This window comes from Somniosus microcephalus, chromosome 8 (genome assembly GCF_052327205.1).
Source record: "Somniosus microcephalus isolate GS21.2 chromosome 8, FLI_Smic_1.0, whole genome shotgun sequence".
Taxonomy (NCBI): domain Eukaryota; kingdom Metazoa; phylum Chordata; class Chondrichthyes; order Squaliformes; family Somniosidae; genus Somniosus; species Somniosus microcephalus.
In genome coordinates this window covers 143933326-143955679 of record NC_140994.1, presented here as the reverse complement: position 1 = coordinate 143955679, position 22354 = coordinate 143933326, and the positions used below count along the sequence as shown (strand labels likewise).

Below are 22354 nucleotides of genomic sequence, written 5' to 3'. Positions count from 1 at the left end.
GAGGCAGGCTTGATGGACCAGATGGTCTTTTCCTGCCCATCAATTTTGTATGTTCGTAATAGGAAAGGATTTTACATTCACAATGTGCAGCTCATTTGCAACCTGCTGTACTGCATGATGCAAGTGAATGCTTGCTAAGAGTTGCCACGATGCCTTCATGGCCCACTGTGCCAGCACTCTTTGATCCAGAACACTATAGTCATGACTCATGATAGCTTTGCATTTTCCCAGGATACAAGTTAGGTACAATGAAATCCATTTGTGTGTCAAGAGTAATAACTGAACACACCATTGGCATGGTGCAGGTAAGCTTCAGGTGACTGGATCGATCGGGGATGTCCAGCAATATAGCCCAGCTAGGAGCTCAGGGATTGTGGTTGTGCACGGTATCCTGCACAACTTTGCCTTACAAAGTGGCTTAATCATAGAGTACACAGAGGAGAAAGGCCCCAACAGGCAGTAAGGGGATCAGCAAGAGGAGCAGCAGCAGTCTGAAGAGAATGCTGACAATGGAGGCGATCATAGCCCTGCCCGGGCAGATGAACAGTTAAAATCATCCAAGTTCCGTGCTCACTCTGAAGCTGCTGAGATCTGGCAAGTTCATCAGGACCCGGCTGTAATTTTTACCAGGTGATCTGAGCAGAAAGCAGCAGTGAGTTTACTGCCAGGCCAACCCAGCGGCAAAGAGGATCAAGGCCAGGAGAGGGCCAAAAAGGTAAGTTTTAAAGATTGTTTTTACTTTTTTTGTGGGGCCAAGAGTAGCAAGAGTGCGCCGCTGGGTCCCACAAAGAAAGCTTAGGCCTCCTCTGCTGTGATCTCACTGGAAATCTGCTGGCCAATGTGTTGTCACTTGTTAAGACTAGATTCTTAACACAGTACTGAATAGTCTACCTAACTGCAATGGTTTACTGAATCAAAAAGTATTCTTTGCCTACTTGTATTGAAGACATCATTCTATGGTAATTATTTTTTAATGGACACTACCATGGGAGCACCATTGCCACAAAGACTTCAGTCGTTCAAACTGAAGGCACACCACCACCTCCTCAGGGCAACTACCATGGGAAGTAAATGCGGCCTTGCCAATGTCGCCCACATCCCGAGAACAATTAAAAAAAGTTAAAAGTTTACTAGATAGTAGCATGATGCCACTGAATGATCCATGCACATGATGTTCTACACACCATGTTCCCAAACTCAGTCATGTTCCTGTGATCAATCATCAAATGGACAGCTAAGCACTTCTGTCCAGGGAAGGAAATTGGAGGGAGACTCAACCCAGGCCACACTTGAATTTATAGTATACTTTGTAGCGGTCCCTTTCAGAGATGCAATGCCATATGCCTGGGAGTGTGGCAAAACCACTAAGAGACTCTTAGTGACTTACATAATTGTCTGTAACCAATGTTATTACCTCTAGCATTAATTGTCTGTAACCAATGTTATTACCTTTCAAGTTGGCTCTGGTTAAACAGAGCTAGATCGACAACATCGCGATCTGATGTGATGACGTCATCATGTGGGTCACGTGGCGTCCCCTTCGGCGGGAAACGTGATGATGTCAGAGGTAGAGGGCAGGGCCAGAGAGTCCTCGTGTGGATTGAAAGAGAAAAGACCTGTTTTGAGCTTCTCCTGTAGTTTCTTGTTTTGTAAAGTTCTTAGACAATAAATTCAGTTTGTTAACTTCCAGTAAGTTATAGATTCTTTGTTAGGAGTGCAGAGACTCCTACATTGGTGACCCCGATTCCTCGTGATCGTTTTTCGCGGTGAACGCCGAACACAGGCCAGTGATGGAGGCTAATGCAGTGGCCTTGAAGCTCCCCTAATTCTGGGAACAACAGGCAGCCTCTTGGTTTGTGCAAGCCGAGGCGCAATTTGAGCTCCGCAACATCTTACAGGACCAGACCAGATATCTCCACATGGTCTCCGCCCTCGAGAGCTCGACGGTGTCGAGAATCATCAGCCTGCTGGAGAGTCCTCTGACTGCTGACAAGTATGTCGCCATCAAGACACGATTGCTGCAGGTATTTGGTCTCACCAAAGCGGAGCACGCTTGCCGTTTACTGGCTCTACCAGGGTTAGGAGACTCCAAACCCTCGGAAATGATGAGTCATATGCTGACTCTCCTGGGGTCCGAGCCCCAGTGCTTTCTGTTTCGCGAACTGTTCCTTACTCAACTTCCTGAGCAAGTACAGGCATCCCTCGCCCGAGCAGAAACCGCAGACTGCGTCGCGCTCGAAGAGGCGGATAAGATTTACGCGGTCCGGCAACAATACTGCACCCTCGCGCAACGCCCCGCCACGAAGAGCCCGGCCCCGGCTCCGACAAAGGCGCCTCCGATGACCGGTTTCTGCTACTACCACGCCCGTTTCGGCCCGAAGGCCCGCTGCTGCCGCTCGCCGTGCAGTTTAGTTACCAGACCGTCGAATAGACCGCCGCGAGTCAAGCACGCCAGTCCCAGTACTTCCCCCGCGGCCGCGATGGCGATCGGTGCTTCCGGGAATCTCACCTACGTAACCGACTCCATCTCCGGCCGTCGTTTTCTATGCGACATGGGGGCGCAATGCAGCATACTGCCCACCTCGGTCATAGACCTTTGCTCCGGCAGCCGTGGTCCCCCTATGCAAGCGGCCAACGGGGGTTCGATCCGCACTTGCGGGAAGCGCCTCGTCCGTGTATGTTTCGGTGGACAGTTTTTCAGCTGGAATTTCATCACCGCTCAAATCTCTCAGGCCCTGTTGGGTGCTGACTTTTTAGGCGCCAACGGCCTGTTGGTGGACGTGAAAAATCGATGCCTCATTCGCGCCGCCACGCTCAACGATATTTCGGGGGCGCGCAGCACGGCTGCGTCACACACGATTTCATGTGCGCGGCCGCAGCCCGACGATTTCGCCCGTCTCCTCGAGGATTTCCCCGAGCTGACGAAGCCCAACTTTTCGGCTCCGACCGTCAAGCATAGGGTGGAGCACCATACTTCGACTACCGGCTCGCCCATTTACGCCAGGGCGCGACGTTTAGAGCCCAGCAAGCTAGTGGCAGCAAAGGCGGAGTTCACCGTGATGGAAAAAATGGGGATCATCCGTCGGTCCAGTAGCCCCTGGTCCTCCCCTCTCCACATCGTCCCCAAGCCCAGCGGGGGATGGCGGCCCTGTGGGGATTATCGCCGCCTCAATGACATAACGACGCCCGACCGCTACCCCATTCCCCATATACAGGACTTCTCAGCACATTTGGCGGGGACGTCCATCTTTTCCAAAATCGACCTCGTCCGTGGTTACCATCAGGTGCCGGTGCACCCTCAGGATGTCGAAAAGACAGCGGTAATTACCCCCTTTGGACTCTTTGAATTCCTGCGAATGCCCTTTGTGCTTAAGAACGCGGCACAGGCGTTTCAGCGCCTCATGGATTCAGTCCTGCGGGACCTTGACTTTCTGTTTGTTTATTTGGACGATATTCTGGTTGCCAGCACCTCCAAGGAGGAACACCTCGAGCACCTTCGGGTCCTTTTCAGACGGCTTCAGCAGCACGGCCTCATCGTTAACTCGGTCAAATGCCGTTTCGGCCTATCACAACTGGATTTCCTGGGCCACCGCATAACCCCCACGGGGGCAACGCCACTTCGGGTCAAGGTGGAAGCAATTGCGGCATTCCCGAAACCGAAATCCGTGAAAGCTTTACAGGAGTTCCTGGGGATGGTTAACTTCTATCATCGTTTCATCCCCAGGGCTGCACAGCTCATGCGTCCTCTATATGAGGCCCTCAGAGGCTCGACGGGAAAGGACCCTGTGGTATGGTCACAGGACATGGATCGTGCTTTCAAGGAGACGAAAGCCGCACTCGCCAATGCGACCATGTTAGCACACCCCCTGCCGGGAGCCACCATCGCTCTCACGACGGACGCGTCAGACTACGCGGTGGGGGCCGTCCAGGAGCAGTGGGTCGACGGCGCGTGGCAACCCCTGGCCTTTTTTAGCCACCAGCTACAACGGCATGAACGCTGGTACAGTACTTTCGATCAAGAGCTGTTGGCTTTGTTTTTGGCCATCCGCCATTTCCGTTTCCTCCTCGAAGGACGACGCTTCATCGCGTTTGTCGACCACAAGCCATTGCTATTCGCAATGGCCATGTCTGCGGAACCATGGTCGGCTCGGCAGCAACGGCAGCTGACGTACATATCGGAGTTCACCACCGACATGTGGCCGGTAAGGACAACGTCGTCGCCGATTGCCTATCCCGCGCCGCCGTCCAGGCCATCCAATTGGGCATTGACTACGCACAGATGGCGGTTGACCAAGCGGACGACCCGGAGACCCAGGGTTTTCGTTCGGTTCCAAACAGCCTCCAGCCGAGGGATGTGCCTTTCCATTCCGCAGGTACCACTCTGCTCTGCGACGTTTCGCTGGATGCACCCCGTCCGATCGTCCCGTCTAAATGGCGTCGTACGATTTTCGATACCTTACATGGCCTATTGCACCCTGGAGTGCGGGCATCGCAAAAACTGCTGGTCTCCAAATTCGTATGGAGGGGAATACGCAAAGACGTCAGGGACTGGGCGAACACTTGTGTTGTTTGCCAACGGTCCAAGGTGCAGCGCCATGTCAGAGCCCCGCTCGCCACCTTCGAGGTCCCGGAACGGCGATTTGATCATATTCACATCGACTTAGTGGGACCACTCCCACCTTTCCGGGGCTTTACGTACCTTTTGACAATGGCGGATCGCACCACGAGGTGGCCGGAGGCAGTTCCCCTGATGTCCACCACATCTGCGGACGTTGCTCGAGCTTTCATTTCATCCTGGGTAGCCCGTTTTGGTGTCCCTGCGAATATTTCGTCGGATCGGGGGCCGCAATTTTCATCCGAACTGTGGAACGAGGTGATTTCCGCGTTGGGCGTTAAACTCCACCACTCTACGGCCTATCACCCACAAGCGAACGGCTTGTGCGAGCGGTTCCACCGCTCCTTGAAGGCGTCGCTCAGGGCCAGCCTGCTGGATGCATCCTGGGTCGACAAACTACCGTGGGTGATGTTAAGACTCCGCACGGCGCAGAAGGAAGATCTCCAGTCGTCGGCGGAGATGATTTCCGGGCAACCGCTTCGAGTCCCAGGTGAATTCCTGCCATTACCTACGCGACCATGGTCCGCGGCCACACAAAGAGAGACCCTCCGGGATGCGGCCCGCTGTTTCCACCCAGTTCCGACCTCTCGGCACGGTTTACTTTCGTCCAACGTCCCGGGGGAGTTGTCAAAAGCCAAGTTCGTGTTTGTACGCCAGGACGGCCATCGTACCCCGCTCGCACCGCCGTATGCCGGACCCTTCAAGGTTTTGCAGGCAGGGGACAAGAGTTTCGTGATTGACGTCGGGGGCAAACCGGATCACATCTCTGTCGATCGCCTCAAGCCTGCGCACCTGGACCTCGAACGACCGATCGAGCTGGCGCAGCCTCCACGCTGCGGCCGGCTGCTACCACACCTGACAACACCGTGCTGCCTACCAGTTCGCCGCCTGCTCAGCGTTTTCCCCTCCAGGAATTTCGGAGTTGGTCCAACAGACTTGTCCGACCTCCTCAGCGATTGACTCTTTCGTTAAAGACAATTCTGGGGGGGCGTATGTGGCAAAACCACTAAGAGACTCTTACAGTGACTTACATAATTGTCTGTAACCAATGTTATTACCTCTAGCATTAATTGTCTGTAACCAATGTTATTACCTTTCAAGTTGGCTCTGGTTAAACAGAGCTAGATCGACAACATCGCGATCTGATGCGATGACGTCATCACGTGGGTCACGTGACGTCCCCTTCGGCGGGAAACGTGATGACGTCAGAGGTAGAGGGCGGGGCCAGAGAGTCCTCGTGTGGATTGAAAGAGAAAAGACCTGTTTTGAGCTTCTCCTGTAGTTTCTTGTTTTGTAAAGTTCTTAGACAATAAATTCAGTTTGTTAACTTCCAGTAAGTTATAGATTCTTTGTTAGGAGTGCAGAGACTCCTACAGGAGTACATTTCCCCTCTCGCCCTCCCAACCATGGATGACGAACAGCACAGGGAAAAAAAGAGGAAGGGAAGGGATACACTTAAAAAAATTGAATTGGATCATCTTTATTCTCATGTTGATTAAAAATGCATGCAACATGGAATATGACATTTCCTTGTGCCCCGCTCCCATCCTGAGGGCAAAGGTGGATCCTTGAGCAAAGAAGCAAAATAAAATTTGAATGATTGCCTATACCAATCTCTGGATGCACTTGTTCCTACATTTAGAATGTATCAATGTAACATCCAAGTTTCATCTCATGTTAATAAAACACATTTACTGCCAAAATCTACTCCCCAGAACATCTTCTATGTATTCTTTAAAACAGGATTAGCTCTCTTAGAATGTTTTCAATCAGTAAAGCATATTACAAACATGGCCCTTTGTAGCATGACTCTCATCGATCTGTTAGTAAAATGAACAAAATGATATGGTAAATATTGGTCCGCAGTGCAACTATTTCTTCAAAAAAGGTTATTTAATTAAAAAATGGATGGTATTGCAGACACAGGCCCTCACTCCAAAACTATTATTTTTTCCCCTGCGGCTCCCAACTAATATATTTTTCTTGAGGGTTTGAGGAGTATTTATTAAACCCATGACTGGGATTTTTCATGTATTATCGAACAGATGAAATACTAGAACTGTTCCTCCTTATGCTTGAATTAATACAATAGCCACGCTAAAACCCTTACTGTGTTAAAGGTCCTCTTAATAAGTTCATATACAGTATACATCTCTCTTGTTAGAAGGACCTGTTCAAATATAGCATTTACACTCTGCACCTAATAAGCAATTTCCAAACCCTTTCTTGCCACTCGCTGAGGATTAATGATTTACAGTCTCTATGTGGCCTACTGTATGGAATCTAGAACCATTAAAAAATGTTTTATGATGTTTCATGATATATTAATCAATCTATGCATTGCAGGGTTGCTCCTAAACATTTTTAATTGCCTCCAATGTTGCACTAGAAGACAATTTTTAGCACCTTGTCAAGTGCAGTCCTTATGATTTTATTTCCTTATTTTAATGTGGGATTTTCCACTTTAATCAGTGTGGTTTAGCTCTCTGACCATCCATAATCCCAGATAATCAAAGTCAAAGGTATTTCTGTTTATAAGTAATATATTCTTGAAAATGCCAGTTATGGCTTCTTCAAAAGATTCCAGCTGAAGTCAGAAGAGATTTGCCCTCAATTTAATTTCAATTTTCTTAAATGTCAGCTTTTTAATTATGATGATTTTCTTTGAACTACTGAAGTCAATGGAAATAAAAAATCTGGAGAGATGTCGAATGGGCTGCCAATTCACTATCACCCATTTTACACTATTGCACACAGTCAAAATGACCCCCCCCCCCTCCTGTTGTCCTTTGTGTGGAGAGACAATGTGTTGTTGTGAGGTAAAATTGGATAATTATTAATTCTCTGAATGTACCTTAGACTATGGTAAGCGTAGAATTCAACAAGATGTGCAGACATTATGGCCAAGAAATTCAATGGTGCAACGCCCGTTTTTCAGGCGAGAAACGGGTGCTTAAAGCTCCAATGTAGCGGGCAGGAATCCCATGCTCATTACGATGCGGAAGTGCACCGCCCGCCATGTTGGTATAGGCAAAAATCCAGAGTCCGTGTTTGTAACAGGTGTTGGGCCCTTCGCATATGCAAATTAAGGGGCCTAAAGCCGGTTTGAGGCTCCCTCTGTAATATTGGTTCACCTTGAAGCAGCCAGCACATGCGGCCTAACAGGCCCTTAAAGGGGTCGCTGCAGGCTGCCACCTAAAAGGCAAGTTTGTTAAAAATGCATATGAGAATTTGGAGCCGGGCGAGTGCAGAAGTGCTCCTCCCGATCCCACATTAAAACCACGGGCTGCTGCTGGTCACCGCTTACTCCCAAGCAACTCCCCCCTGTAACATTTGCATATTGAATTATCATTGGCCCGCAGGCATCTGTAAGGAATACCCATTATATTCACGTGATCACATGCTGAGTTGTCATTGGCATGCAGGCATCTGTAAGGAATACCCATTATATTCACATGTGATCACATGCTGAGTTGTCATTGGCCTGCAGGCATCTGTAAGGACTGCTATTGTTTAGAAGACCCATTAGGGGTCCTAACTCGATCTTGTCCCCACTGTGCTGTATGAGAAAGCTCACAGACCTGATGCTTCATAAAAGAGTTTAAACTGTAATACTCCGTTGTCCTGCAATTTATTATTTTTGTACAAAGTGTGCAAAACAAGACACCCCCTCCCCAAAATCACCACCGCCACTCTACCTGATCACAGCCACCACTACCCTCCCTGATCCTGAACCCAGCCACCACTACCCTCCCTGATCCTGAACCCGGCCACCACTACCCTCCCTGATCCTGAACCCGGCCACCACTACCCTCCCTGATCCTGAACCCGGCCACCACTACCCTCCCTGATCCTGAACCCGGCCACCACTACCCTCCCTGATCCTGAACCCGGCCACCACTACCCTCCCTGAACCTGAACCCGGCCACCACTACCCTCCCTGAACCTGAACCCAGCCACCACTACCCTCCCTGATCACAGCCACCACTACCCTCCCTGATCCTGAACCCGGCCACCACTACCCTCCCTGATCCTGAACCCAGCCACCACTACCCTCCCTGATCCTGAACCCGGCCACCACTACCCTCCCTGAACCTGAACCCGGCCACCACTACCCTTTTTAGCAATTGTAAGCGTTGGTCCCATAAAGGCTGAGACAGGTTAAATTATAATGGGGAATAAGGAAATGCCAGAGGCCTTAAACAAATATTTGTATCTGTCTTCACAGTAGAAGATACAAAAAGCATACCAAAAATAGTGAGGATCCAAGGGACTAATAAGAGTGTGGAACTTAAAGTAATTAATATCAGTAGAGAAAAAGTACTTGAGAAATTAATGGGACTAAAAGCCAACAAATCCCTTGGGCCCGATGGTCTAAAAGAGGTTCTAAAAAAGGTGGCTACAGGGATAGTGGATGAGAGTAGGGATAAACGGGCCATTTTCCGGTTAGCAGGCTGTAACTAGTGGGGTGCCGCAGGGATCAGTGCTTGGGCCTCAGCTATTTACAATCTATATTAATGACTTAGATGAAGGAACCGAGTGCAATGTATCCAAGTTTGCTGATGATACAAAGCTAGGTGGGAAAGAGCCTGCAAAGGGATATAAACAGGTTAAGTGAGTGGGCAATAAGGTGGCAGATGGAGTATAATGTGAGGAAATGTGAGATTATTCACTTTGGTAGGAAGAATAGAAAAACAATATTTTTTAAATGGTGAGAAACTATTAAATGTTCAGAGAGATTTAAGTGTCCTCGTACAGGAAACAGAGAAAGTTGGCATGCAGGTACAGCAAGCGATTAGGAAGGCAAATGGCACGTTGGCCTTTATTGCAAGGGGGTTGGAGTATAAGAGTAAGGAAGTCTTGCTGCAATTGTACAGGGCTTTGGTGAGACCACAACTGGAGTACTGTGCACAGTTCTGGTCTCCTTATCGGAGTAATGACATACATGCCTTAGAGGTGGTGCAACAGAGGTTCACTAGATTGATTCCTGGGATGAGAGGATTGTCCTATGAGGAGCGATTGAGCAGAATGGGCCTATACTCTCTGCAGTTTAGAAGAGAGGTGATCTCATTGAAACATAAAGATTCTGAGGGGGATTGACAGGGTAGATACTGAGAGGTTGTTTCCCCTGGCTGGAGAGTCTCGAACTGTGGGGCATAGTCTCAGGATCAGTGGTCGGCCATTTAAGACTGAGATGATGAGAAATTTCTTCACTCAGAGGGCTGTGAATCTTTGGAATTCTCTACCCCAAAGGGCTATGGATGCTCAGTCGTTGAGTAGATTCAAGGCGGAGATAGATAGATTTTTGGACTCTAGGGGAATCGAGGAAGGTAGAGTTGAGGTCGAAGATCAGTCATGATCTTATTGAATGGCAGAGCAGGCTCAAAGGGCCTTATGGCCTACTCCTGCTCATAATTCTTATGTACCCTCCCTGAATCTGAACCCGGCCACCACTATCCTCCCTGAACTTGAACCCAGCCACTGCTAGCCCCCTTTTGCATCTCAATCCCAGTCACTGTTATCTTCCCTCCTGCTCCCAGCCACCACTACCCTCCCTCCCGATGCTGGCTACCACTACCCCACCCCCCCCCCCATCTCAATCCCGGCCACAGTTACCCTCCCCAATCCCAGGCACTGCTATCCTCCCTCCCATTAGTTGTCCGCAGCTCGCCGGTTCGATGATAATGAAAACCGAGGCCCAATATTAGGTGCGTCTTGGACCTATCCAATCACATGTGACTGTTTTGGGTGCGAATTAATTTTTCCCCCAAATATAAAAACAGTAGCTCCAAATGATATAATAAAAGACTAATATCACAATAAATGTCTGATGAAGCGCCACCCTCACATCAACCTGGTTCCGGTGAAGAGCCCTCCTCAAACATTAATCTAATCTGTTCATTTTCGGATTTTATTTTACATTTTCAGAATTCTGATTTTCTTCTATTCCTATGATTATTTACGACCTGGTTGATGTACTGTCTGGCTCCACGCTCACCGTTTATTGACTACATTGATAATGATAAAACTCTCTTACGTGATCTGTATACAGGTCTGACAGTTATTTCCTCTTAAAAGCAACATGCAACTTATCAGTTTAGTCTGTTTCATCAACAAAATAACTATTTTCACATCTAGAAACAGAAACCTTTGTACAGATTTAATTTATCTGCAGATAAAGTTCTACAATAAGCAGTTTTGCTGCCACAATGAACAAAATGATTGTCAGCAATTTGTAAGCAAAATTCTAATCCTCTACAGCAACAACAACCTACATTTATATAACGTCTTTAAAGTAGAAAGATGTCTCAACACACTTAAAACCACAAAACGATTTCCAGAACTATTTCCCGTAAAACATACCAATAGGCTCAGCACAGCGTTACACCATTAAATATAACTGGGCTGCATTTACTAACTGTTGGCTATGAATGGACAGCCCTTCCCCAAATATATCATCTGTAATTTATTTGCATTTCTGCCTTTTTCCCCCTTCAAAGGGTGCACGCATCTTTCCCAGCTGACAATACGGGCAAGGGACTTGTTCCTTAGCTTCTACCAATGCTGCTTTAACTCAATGTTCAGATGTTGATGCAAGAATGGTCCTAAGTTCTCTTTCCCCTTCTCTCTCTACCTCTATGGGAAGCACCTTCATTAAGCACCTGTCTATAATGGCTTGGATGTATTTGGTTTTTATCTATTATTATGCATTTCTTAATTGTACTAGTGTGGATATTAAATATTCATGTCAGTTCTTTATTTTGAAATTATAACTCAAAATGCATGCTGCTCAGCAAAACCTCTTGTTGCAAAAGCTTTCATCTAATACAATATTTATGTTTTGTTCAAATGTTTGTTATTAATGTTTATTTTCATGGTCAAACAAACATCTTAGTAAAGGAAACCATAGCAAAGGTAAGTAACTCAACCTCACAGCAGTTATTGGCCAGGGTTTTCGTGCCATGACTTCCCCCCCCCCCCCACCATTCATTTTAATAAACAGGAGAATCACAGGATGGCAAGTGCAGAAGCCTCTGGCCGGTGTTTCCATGTAGTGATGAAATACATTAGCAATTGAAGATGGAGTCTCACCATCAATGCAAACCCCTTTTAAAAATTAGGGCCAGGATTTTGCTCTCTGCTGGCAATATTGGTTACCACTGGCAGGAAATAGTTGTCCTGCTTCTTTGCCCTTCTAACCGTGTGCCCATTATTTTAACTTTTAAACATTTCATCTCATTAGTGACATCAGGGATTTTTAAACCTGAAATGTTGAACATTCCCAGCTTAAAAGGAATGGGCATTTAGCCTAGCAATAAAATGAGGCTGAATGAAAAAAAAAGTGTTATGAACTTCCCCAGGCATATGTAGCTGTATCCATGATGCGAAACATTAATTTTAAAAAGAAATTAGCAATAATTAGTTATTTTCCCCTTGTCTTGGATATTCAAATGGAATTTATAAATACATTTCAGTTTGATTGTTGTTCAATATGTTTGCTTAAGCAAGATGTGCAACATTTAACACAATAGTTCCTTAATTTATTTCTCCAACCAGTGACCACTAAAAGTTTCCCAATGATGCATTAACATCATGGAATCAGTCACATTGCACCAAATAGTCAGAAACTATTACACAAATGCCAATTCTCTATAAACATTATATGACATAAAACATGTCACAGTGGACAAAGGAACAGAAGAGTTTGGGACAGAGATGGAATCTTACAGAATCCTTAAAGGATTTGCATTTACTTTTTCATGGGAATATGTTGAAGCATTGCATTTGGAATTAGAGTGAGTGACTAATACAAGTTGTGACGGCTACAAGGAGCTATTTTTTTCTGCACATCTCCAAGTTTGTCTCAAACTGATGCTAAACAAATATAGAACAACCACCTGTAGTCATATAGCACCTTTAAGTAGGAAAACATTCCAAGGTGCTTCACAGGAGCGCAGAGTAACCGAGCGGTGACAGAGAGGAGCATGGCGGGAATGGCCTTGTAAGAGTATTTAAAAAGAGCACAGGTGTATCGGAACGGTGACAGCACTGAAACAAACAGAGGGAAGAATCTGAAAAGTGACGTCATAGCCAATGCAGAGGAAGGGGCGATGGAGTCCGAGGAATAAAAGCTAAGTGTTCAATTATTTATTCACGCTTTAATATTTAACTATATAGTAGATTAAGGGGCTACCAAAATTAAAAAAATACATAAAAGAGTCAAGGGCAAAAACCAAACCATCAGCTTTAAGTAAATAGACGTAAAAGGCTAATATATTAAACTGAGAAATATAAGTAACTAATAGAAACCAAATTAAATCCATCTGATAATCATAATTTAATGTTGAAGGTGAATCAGAAAATAGAGATAAATAAATAACTGGTGTAAAATAAAACAAATAAATATAGAGTAGATAAAGCAGCGTGTTAGGACGGCAGGATGTGGGAATTTGTGGACAGTGAGCTGTCCCTGATGAACACATGGGAAATTTCTATCTTGAGTTACTCCGGCTCAGAGGCATTGAGCTGGAGCACGAGTTAGAGACACGCCGACATATAATGGAGGAGGAGTAATATCTGGATAGTTTACTCCAGAACAGTCACACCACATAGAGAGATACAGGAAGAGAAGTGTGTGACTGACAATCAGCATCGAAGGGGGAACCTAGTGGAGGCAGAGAAGGAGGAACCACAGAAACTGGTCCTGTCCAACATGTACGATGTACTTGCTACTTGTGGGGATTAAGAAGAGGGCTGTGGGGAGGATAGGCAGGAATGTAACCAAGGCACCATGGAGCAGGAGGCAGTCCGGGATATAGGGGATTCCAGAATCTAGGGAATAGAGGGTATCCTCTGCAGTCACGATTGGAGGGTGCATTGCCAGGGTAAGGGACACCTCAAATTGACTAGAAAGGAACTTGGAAAGTGAGGGGGGGAAAACAGGTTGATTTGTTCCATGTCGGAACCAGCAACATATAAAAGAACACGGAGGAGATCCTGCTGAGGGAATACCAGGAACTAGGCCCTAAATTAAAAAGTAGGACCTCAAGGGTTGTCATCTCCAAATTACGACCTGAGCCACGTGCTAATTGGCATAATGATAAACAGATCCGGGCAATAATTTACTGTCAAAACAATGAGGCTAATGGTGCTTGCCGTTACTTATGCGCCAATGGTATGGGAAGTTCAGGCGAGGGACAGATGCTTGGTTAAACACAAATATCCAAAAGTTGCTGTCCGAGTTGTGGCGCTCAACCGTTAGCTTCATGAAAATGGTTCTCGCTGTCCGCCTCACCATTAAAAAGCTTCGAATGATGTGAAGTTGCTGTACTTGCGCAGTAGATACAAGCTTGGGCTGATAAGTGGCAGGTAACATTCGCGCCACAGAGGTGCCAGCCAATGACTATCTCCAACAAGCGAGAGTCTAACCACCTCCCCATGACATTCTGGCGTAAAAATAAAACAAAAAAGGTGGCGCAACCGTGGCTAACAAGGGAAATTAGGGATAGCATAAGATCCAAGGAGAGGACATATAAATTGGCTAGAAAAAGCAGCAAACCTGAGGATTGGGAGCAGTTTAGGATTCAGCAAACGAGGACAAAAGGATTAATTAAGAGGGGGAAAATAGAGTACAACAGTAAGCTTGCAGGAAACATAAAAACTGACTGTAAAAGCTTCTATAGATGTATGAAGAGAAAAAGATTGGTGAAGTCAAGCGTAGGTCCCTTGCAGTCAGAATCAGGGGAATTTATAATGGGGAACAAAGAAATGACTGACCAATTAAATACATACTTTGGTTCTGTCTTCACAAAGGAGGACACAAGTAACCTCCCATAAGGTCTAATGGGAGGGAGGAATTGAATGAAATCAGTATTTGTAGGGAAATCGTGTTAGGGAAATTGACGGGATTGAAGGCCAATAAATCCCCAGGGCCTGATAATCTACATCCTAGGGTACTTAAGGAAGTGGCCCTAGAAATAGTAGATGCATTGCTAGTCATCTTCCAAAATTCTATAGACTCTGGCACAGTTCCCATGGATTGGAGGGTAGCTAATGTAACCCCACCATTTAAAAAAGGTGGTAGCGAGAAAATGGGGAATTATAGACCGGTAAGCCTGACATCGGTAGTGGGGAAAATGCTAGAGGCCATTATAAAAGATGTAATAGCAGAGCACTTGGAAAACAGTGACAGGATCAGACAAAGTCAACATGGATTTACAAAAGGTAAATCGTGCTTGACTAATCTACTGGAATTTTTTGAGGATGTAACTGGTAGAATAGATAAGGGAGAACCAGTGGATGTGGTGTATTTGGACTTTCAGAAGTCTTTCGATAAGATCCTGCATAAGAGATTAGCATGTAAAGTTAAAGCACATGGGATTGGGAGTAAGGTACTGACTTGGATAGAGAACTGGTTGGCAGATAGGAAGCAAAGAGTTGGAATAAACGGGTCTTTTTCCGAGTGGCAGGCAGTGACTAGTGGGGTACCGCAGGGATCGGTGCTAGGACCCCAGCTATTCACAATATATATTAATGATCTAGATGAGGGAACTAGATGTAATATCTCCAAGTTTGCAGATGACACAAAGCTGGGTGGGCGTGTGTGCTGTGAGGAGGATGCCGAGAAACTCCAATATGATTTGGACAGATTGGGTGATTGGGCAGATGCATGGCAGATGCAGTATAATGTGAATAAATGCAAGGTTATCCACTTTGGTGGCAAAAACAGGAAGGCAGATTATTATCTGAACGGCAATAGATTGGGAGAAGGGGAAGTGCAACGAGACCTGGGTGTCCTTGTGCACCAGTCACTGAAGGTAAGCATGCAGGTGCAGCAGGTGGTTAAGAAGGCAAATGGTATGTTGGCCTTCATAGCGGGAGGATTCGAGTACAGGAACAAGGATGTCTTGCTGCAGTTGTACAGGGCCTTGGTGAGACCACACCTTGAGTATTGTGTGCAGTTTTGGTCACCTTATCTGAGGAAGGATGTTCTTGCCATGGAGGGAGTGCAGCGAAGATTCACCAGACTGATACCTGGGATGGCAGGAATAATGTATGAGGAGAGATTGGGTCGATTGGGCTTATATTCACTGGAGTTTAGAAGAATGAAAGGGGATCTCATTGAAACTTGTAAAATTCTAACTGGACTTGACAGACTAGATGCAGGAAGGATGTTCCTGATGGCCGGGGAGTCCAGAACCAGGGGTCACAGTCTAAGGATAAGCGATAAGCCATTTAGGACAGAGATGAGGAGGAATTTCTTCACCCAGAGAGTGGTGAACCTGTGGAATTCTCTACCACAGAAGGCAGTAGAGGCCAATTCATTAAATATATTCAAGAAGGAGTTAGATATATTTCTTAAAGCTAAAGGGATCAAGGGATATGGGGAGAAAGCAGGGACAGGGTACTGAATTTGGATGATCAGCCATGACCTGATTAAATGGCGGAGCAGGCTCGAGGGGCCGAATGGCCTACTCCTGCTCCTATCTTCTATGTGTCTTTGTATTCAATGGCATTACCATCGCCGAATCTCCCACCAACATACTGGGGGGTCACCATTAACCAGAAAGTTAACTGGACCAGCCACATAAATACTGTGGCAACGAGAGCAGTCAGAGGCTAGGTATTCTGTGGAGAGTGTCTCACCTCCTGACTCCCCAAAGCATTTCCACCATCTACAAGGCACAAGTAAGGAGTGTGATGGAATACTCTCCACTTGCCTGGATGAGTGCAGCTCCTACAACACTAAAGAAGCTCGACACCCTCCAGGACAAAGCAGCCCATTTAATTGGCACCCCATCCACCACCTTAAACATTCACTCTCTCCACCACCAGCACACCATAGCTGCAGTGTGTACCATCATACAAGATGCGCTGCAGCAACTCGCCAAGGCTTCTTCAGCAGCACCTCCCAAACCCGCGACCTCTTCCACCTAGAAGGACAAGGGCAGCAGGCACATGAGAACACCATCACCTCCAAGTCACACACCATCCTGACTTAGAAGTATATCGCCGATCCTTCATTATCGCTGGGTCAAAATCCTAGAACTCCCTACCTAACAGCACTGTGAGAGGACCTTCACCACATGGACTGCAGCGGTTCAAGGCGGCGGCTCACCACCACCTGCTCAAGGGCAATTAGGAATGGGCAATAAATGCTGGCCTTGCCAGCGACACCCAGATTCCATAAACAAATTAAAAAAAATACAAATGAAACTTGCCACAGAAAGTTAAGTCTTGTCCATTTCAGTCTAAGTACCTTTTTAACGATGTAACAAGTGTTAATTACTGCCAGTCAACCTCTTTGGCACTGAAATTTAACTATTACAACTGTGGAGTCCCATTCCTTCAGGTTTTAGTTAGAGATTTGAAAAATGTTTAATTTAAAATTTAAAAAATGATTTTCCTTTGTCTCTTTTTGTCTCTCTCTCTCTTAATCCAATCTTTCTTTCCCTCGCTTTATTTCTCACTCTGTACCCGATTTGACATTGAATTCACCCACTCTAATTTACACTTCCTTCTCAGTCCTTGTGCTGTTAATTTCACAATCCATCAATCTGATTGGTTAAGGAGATGCACAATTGCTTGCCCTGTTCGCTCAGTTCCCAGATGCCCTGTTTCCCTTGCTGTGCTGTTATCAGTTCACACTTTCAGCATCTTTCTACACAAAAAATTTAAAAACCTAAATGTGCAGGGGTTCCAAAGTTCTCTCGATTTGGGAACTGTTCCTTTAGAAAGGTGAGAGAGGGAAACCAGGGAATTGTAGACCAGTTGGCCTAACATCTGTTGTCAGGAAATTACTAGAGTCTATAGTTAATGATAGAATGGATGAACACCTTGAAAATTTGCAGCTGATCAGAGAGATGAATTTGTAAAAGGTAGCTCATGTCTGACAATCCTCATTGAGTTTTTTGAATTGGTGACTAAAGTAGTGGACAGGGGAATATCTATGGATGTTATTTATATGGACTCCCAGAAGGCATTTGATAAAGTCTCTCATAAGAGACTGTTAGCTAAAATTGAAGCTCATGGAATTGTGGGCAAATTATTGACCTGGTTAGGAAAGAGACTGAGCGGCAGGAGACAGAGAGTAGGGATACTGGGCAGGTACTCGAATTGGCAGGATGTGACTAGTGGTGTCCCGCAAGGATCTGTGTTGGAGCCTTAATTATTCACCATATTTATTAATGACTTAGATGATGGGATAGAAAGCCACGCATCCACATTTGCCAATGAAACAAAGATAGGCGGCATTATAAGCAGTGTAGATGGAAGTATAAAATTACAAAGCGATATTAATAGACTAAGCAAATGGATTTCAATGTATGCAAATGTGCGATAATCCACTTTGGACATAAAAAGGATAGAACAGAGTACTTTCTAACTGGTGAACAGCTAGAACCAGTGGAGACTTGGGGGTCCAGGTACATAGGTCATTAAAAGGTCATTAAAATGTCATGGACAGGTACAAAAATAATCAGAAAGGCTAATGGAATGCTGGCCTTATATCTAGAGAACTAGAATACAAGGGGTAGAAGTTATGCTACAATTATACAGAACCCTGGTTAGACCACACCTGGCGTTCTATGAGCTGTTCTGGGCACCACACTTTAGGAAGGATATATTGGCCTTGGAGGGAGTGCAGTGTAGATTTACCGGTATGTCAGCTGGACTCCAAAGGTTAAATTACAAGGAGAGATTACACAAACTCGGGTTCTATTCCCTGGAATTTAGAAGGTCAAGGGATGATTTGGTCGAAGTTTTCAAGATATAAGGGGAACTGATAGGATAGATAGAGCGAAACTACTTGCGCTGGTTGGGCAGTCTAGGACTAGGGGGAATAGTCTAAAAATTAGAGCCAAGCCTGTCAGCAGTGAAGTTAGGAAACATTTCTATACGCAAAGGGTGGTAAAAGTTTGGAACTCTCTTCCGCAAACGGCAATTGATGCTAAATCAATTATTAATTTTTAATCTAAGATTGATAGATTTTTTGATAACCAAAGGTATTAAGGGATTTGGGGCAAAGGCTGGTATATGGAGTTAGGTCACAGATCAGCCGTGATCTCGCAGAATGCCGGAATAGTCTAGAGGGGCTAAATGACCTACACCTGTTCCTATGTTCCTACGGGAAAGTCTAACTAATGGCAGTCGCCATTAGATGTCCTGCTGCAGCAAATTATGGCCCAATCAACATGGGAACAGGCCAGACTAGATTTAATGATGATTAACAAATCAGAATGAATTAACAATCTGACCCAAGTCTTTCTTCATATTGGCATTTCATCATACCAGGAAGCATTGTGAATATGCATTGTGCACTCTCTTAGGCTTAAATGTCCTTCCTATAGCGTGTAACCCAATACTGCACACACAGTACTCTAACTGAGGTCGGAGTAAGGTTTTATATAAGCTGGTCATTACCTCTTGGCTTTTATATTGTGTACCTCTTGAGATGAAGCCTAGAAATCCATTAGCATTTTTACAGCCTTATGGTTATTGAAGCAAGCTGCTTCCAACAGTTGTCCTTTTAACTGCACTTACAGATTCAGCTCACTCACATCACTGGCACTGTCCTGTCTCCCTGCCAGTTCTGCTGATACGTTATCATCTCTCACTTTTTAAACAAAAATACACAAAACAGAGCCCAATGGAAATAGACAAAGGTCACAGTAAATCTTTGTAATGGTTTTACTTTTATAGGGAGTGCTGATGCACAGACTCTTTCTAACCGCAGCGTCTTTGAAATAGTCGCATCAATTCTCACCTGCGTTGCTTGGAGCCGCAATTTTGTTTTCTTTTTCGGTACCGTTAGTTGAGAGACTGGTGCTTGATGAGGAGGTTAGGCTCGAAGATGGCAAAACGGTGGTGAAAGCATCAGGTGTTGTAAAGGTGAGAGTAGGGACTTTTACTGTGCCATTTGGAAGGGAAGTTGGCTCCCTGCTTGTGAAAGAACTGTTGGTGGTGAAAGTATGAAGTGAAGTTGTCTGGGCCGTGCTATTTGTCAGCGGGCTGTGTGTTGTACTAGTTGCATTATCATTCTGAGCAGAGCTATTTGTCATGTTGGGCGAGTAACTCGTCACCGTGACTGAACTATTAGAAGTTATGTTGTTGCGAGCTGACGTGGACAACACGGCTGTACCATCGAGGGGTGGACTGCGTTGAGAAGTGTGGTTCAGTGGTGCTGTGGGTAAGACAGTGCTCGTTAGGTGACTTGCGAGTGAAGAGTGTGTTTCTGCATCTGCTTTTGAAGTGTTTGCTGCTGTTGTGTTTTGTAAGTTTGCGGTGAGAAGCGTGGATGAGTTAAACACAGTAGATGAATTTTCAGATAGAAATCCAGTGGCGCTTGTTGCAGAACCTGCTTGTGTTGTTGTGTGCCTAACCGGGTCAATCGTCGTTGCTGAAAAGAGAAAGGAGACGGTTACTGGTGACTTAACACACATCTTGCATTTGAAAACATTCACATTTGAAATTCCAACCCGCGGGCTCCAGCCTGCTACATTGAACCACAGCCACTTCCTCGTTCTGCCAGTTCACGGTCACCCCACCCCGGTCGCCTTCTCCGCTCAACCGAGACCAGTGTTGATATTGTTATAAGTGTCCATACAAGAAGGGCGCTCAGCCCCTCGAGTATTTCAGCAGAAGTTAACAAGACTTTGGCTGCGTTATATTTCCTAAGTATCCTATTACACTGCAACCGGGTATTAAACAGGACTGCAAGGCGGACCGCGACATGACTGCGTCCCCGATTGGAAAGTTGCATCGAAATTGATAACATTTTGTGAATAATTATTTCCTTGTTCCACTAAATACGGCTAAGATCTATTGAGTAGGACAAGTTTTCTCTGCTTAATAAAAATGTAATATCATCTGTTGAACAACTACATTAAGAATATGGGCGTTAGAATATTATTTGATATTTCGCAAATAAATGGTTATATACTGATAATAAATTCAAATCGTGTAAGCTTAAATGTAATAGCGAATGAAAATGTAATAACTTTGTATTTACCTGAGGAAAAAATAAAGTGCGGACATAAAATCAGCATGAAATTCGCCCACATTGTTTCGGAGATGGTTCCGGTCCCTTTGATCGCCCCCCCCGAAATCGATCCCAGCCGTTCAGTTAAAAAAAAACACTCAAGACAGGTTGCTGAGATCTGAAATACCAGCGCTCAAATCTGCAGCCACATCACCCAGAACAGAAATCACATGAATAAGGTGGTAAACAACGCAACCCATGTGAGCAGCAACTGCCTACAGCCGGAACTGAAAGGGACCAAGCGAGATTTGGTCCTTAAACTCAGTGTGAAGTGGAGCTGTGCGTCAAATGGACGAGAGACCCAATCCACGGCAACCTCCAACACCCGACCAAGATCGCGTCCACTGCCAGTGGAAGAAACACAAGCAGCAAACGCCAGGAATCAGTACTGGACACGAGTGAGTGCAATGTTAAACGGGGATTGTCAACAGAAAAAAATTAAACACTTTGGCAGCTGTGAGTAACCTGTTGCAGGGGGTGTGCCAGTTTCCTTGCGGATGTGCTGCAACGTTTTCTTGCTGATCTCCCAACCAACCGCACTAAGCCGCTTGCCTGCACAACACAGCGCTGCACCAATCAGCGGAGAACAGGCCGGGGTCAGGTACCTCGGTCAGCTCAGTTTACAAGGCTGGAGTTGCTAATTCGGGCTTTCGTTACTCTCAAAGGCGCGTTGTAACTTCACCGACGCCCCCCTTTCCCTGGGTCCGTACTTTTACTTATAAACTGTTAAGTCTCTAACTTCTTCCAGTTCTGATGCAAGGTCGTCGACCTGAAACGTTGGGCTAAAAATTTGTTTGCCCCCGAAAATGGGCGCGGGGGCCGCGATACGCGATCAACCCACGCCCATTCAAAGTAATGCAGGCAGCACACTAACTTTGTGCTGCCTGTTGATTAACATGATTGTGGCATTCAGCCGAGCGCTGAACGCGCTGCTGAGTGGCTCAACGCTTAGCAGGGGGCCCAAGTTTGGACGAGGCTAGGACCAATTAAAGCTAGTCTGCACTCGTTAAAGGCAGTCTGCATCTCTTAAAGGGAAGGTGCATTCTTCCTGCAGCAAGTCATTCAAGTGGCTCGGAAAGAAAGTGAGAGCAGCAAAAAAAAATGATGTCACAACAGGGGAGAGAGCATGCTCCAAGGTTCTCTGATGCAGCACTGGAGGCCTTGCTGCAGGAGGTGAACATGAGGGGAGAGGTCCTGTTTCCACAGGGGGTCAGGAGGTCCTCCAGCCAAATGTGTAAAATCCAAAGGGAGCTGATAGCTGTTGTGGTCATGCCAGCAATATAGCCCTGAAGACCTGGATGCAGTGCAGGAAGAAGTTTAATGACCTCAAACGAGTGGTCAATGTCAGTGAATTCATCTTCAAATGCCATATCCCACCAACTGCATCATTAGCCTCACACACTGCTCATTGCACCACACCCCCATCACTCACCTACCAACAATCTCTACAAAACATGACTCATACCTCATGTTCATAGCTTCACCTTACCCCACACACTTACCACTGCTGCAGGCCTCACACCCACATCTCACAGCTTGCACACACTGCCAGCTATTCAACCATGCCAGGCGTATCACCCAAACACATTGTACCACACTCACTGACACACTTTCCTTTCTCTGGCACAGTAAGATGGCTCACAACTGGCGCCAGCAGGACCTAACCGGCGGGAGACAGGCACACCAGCATAACTTGACCC

At 46.0% G+C, this 22354-nt stretch overlaps 1 protein-coding gene across 2 annotated transcripts in view; it reads right to left on the bottom strand.

Moving 5' to 3' along the window:
• Nucleotides 1-21589, bottom strand: part of LOC147113847 (uncharacterized) — a 43951-nt gene extending 22362 nt beyond the window's left edge. Inside the window, exons 1-2 of one of the 2 annotated variants that reach the window (XM_085995207.1) lie at nt 20625-21589; nt 19380-20012 (exon numbers count right to left, since the gene is read on the bottom strand). In XM_085995207.1, coding sequence (XP_085851333.1) covers nt 19380-20012; nt 20625-20676 — 685 coding nt within the window. In that variant the 5' untranslated portion in view covers nt 20677-21589. The remainder of the gene's footprint in view (nt 1-19379; nt 20013-20624) is intronic. The other variant, XM_085995208.1, reaches the window with a different exon arrangement.
• Between the last annotated feature and the right edge of the window lie 765 nt (nt 21590-22354).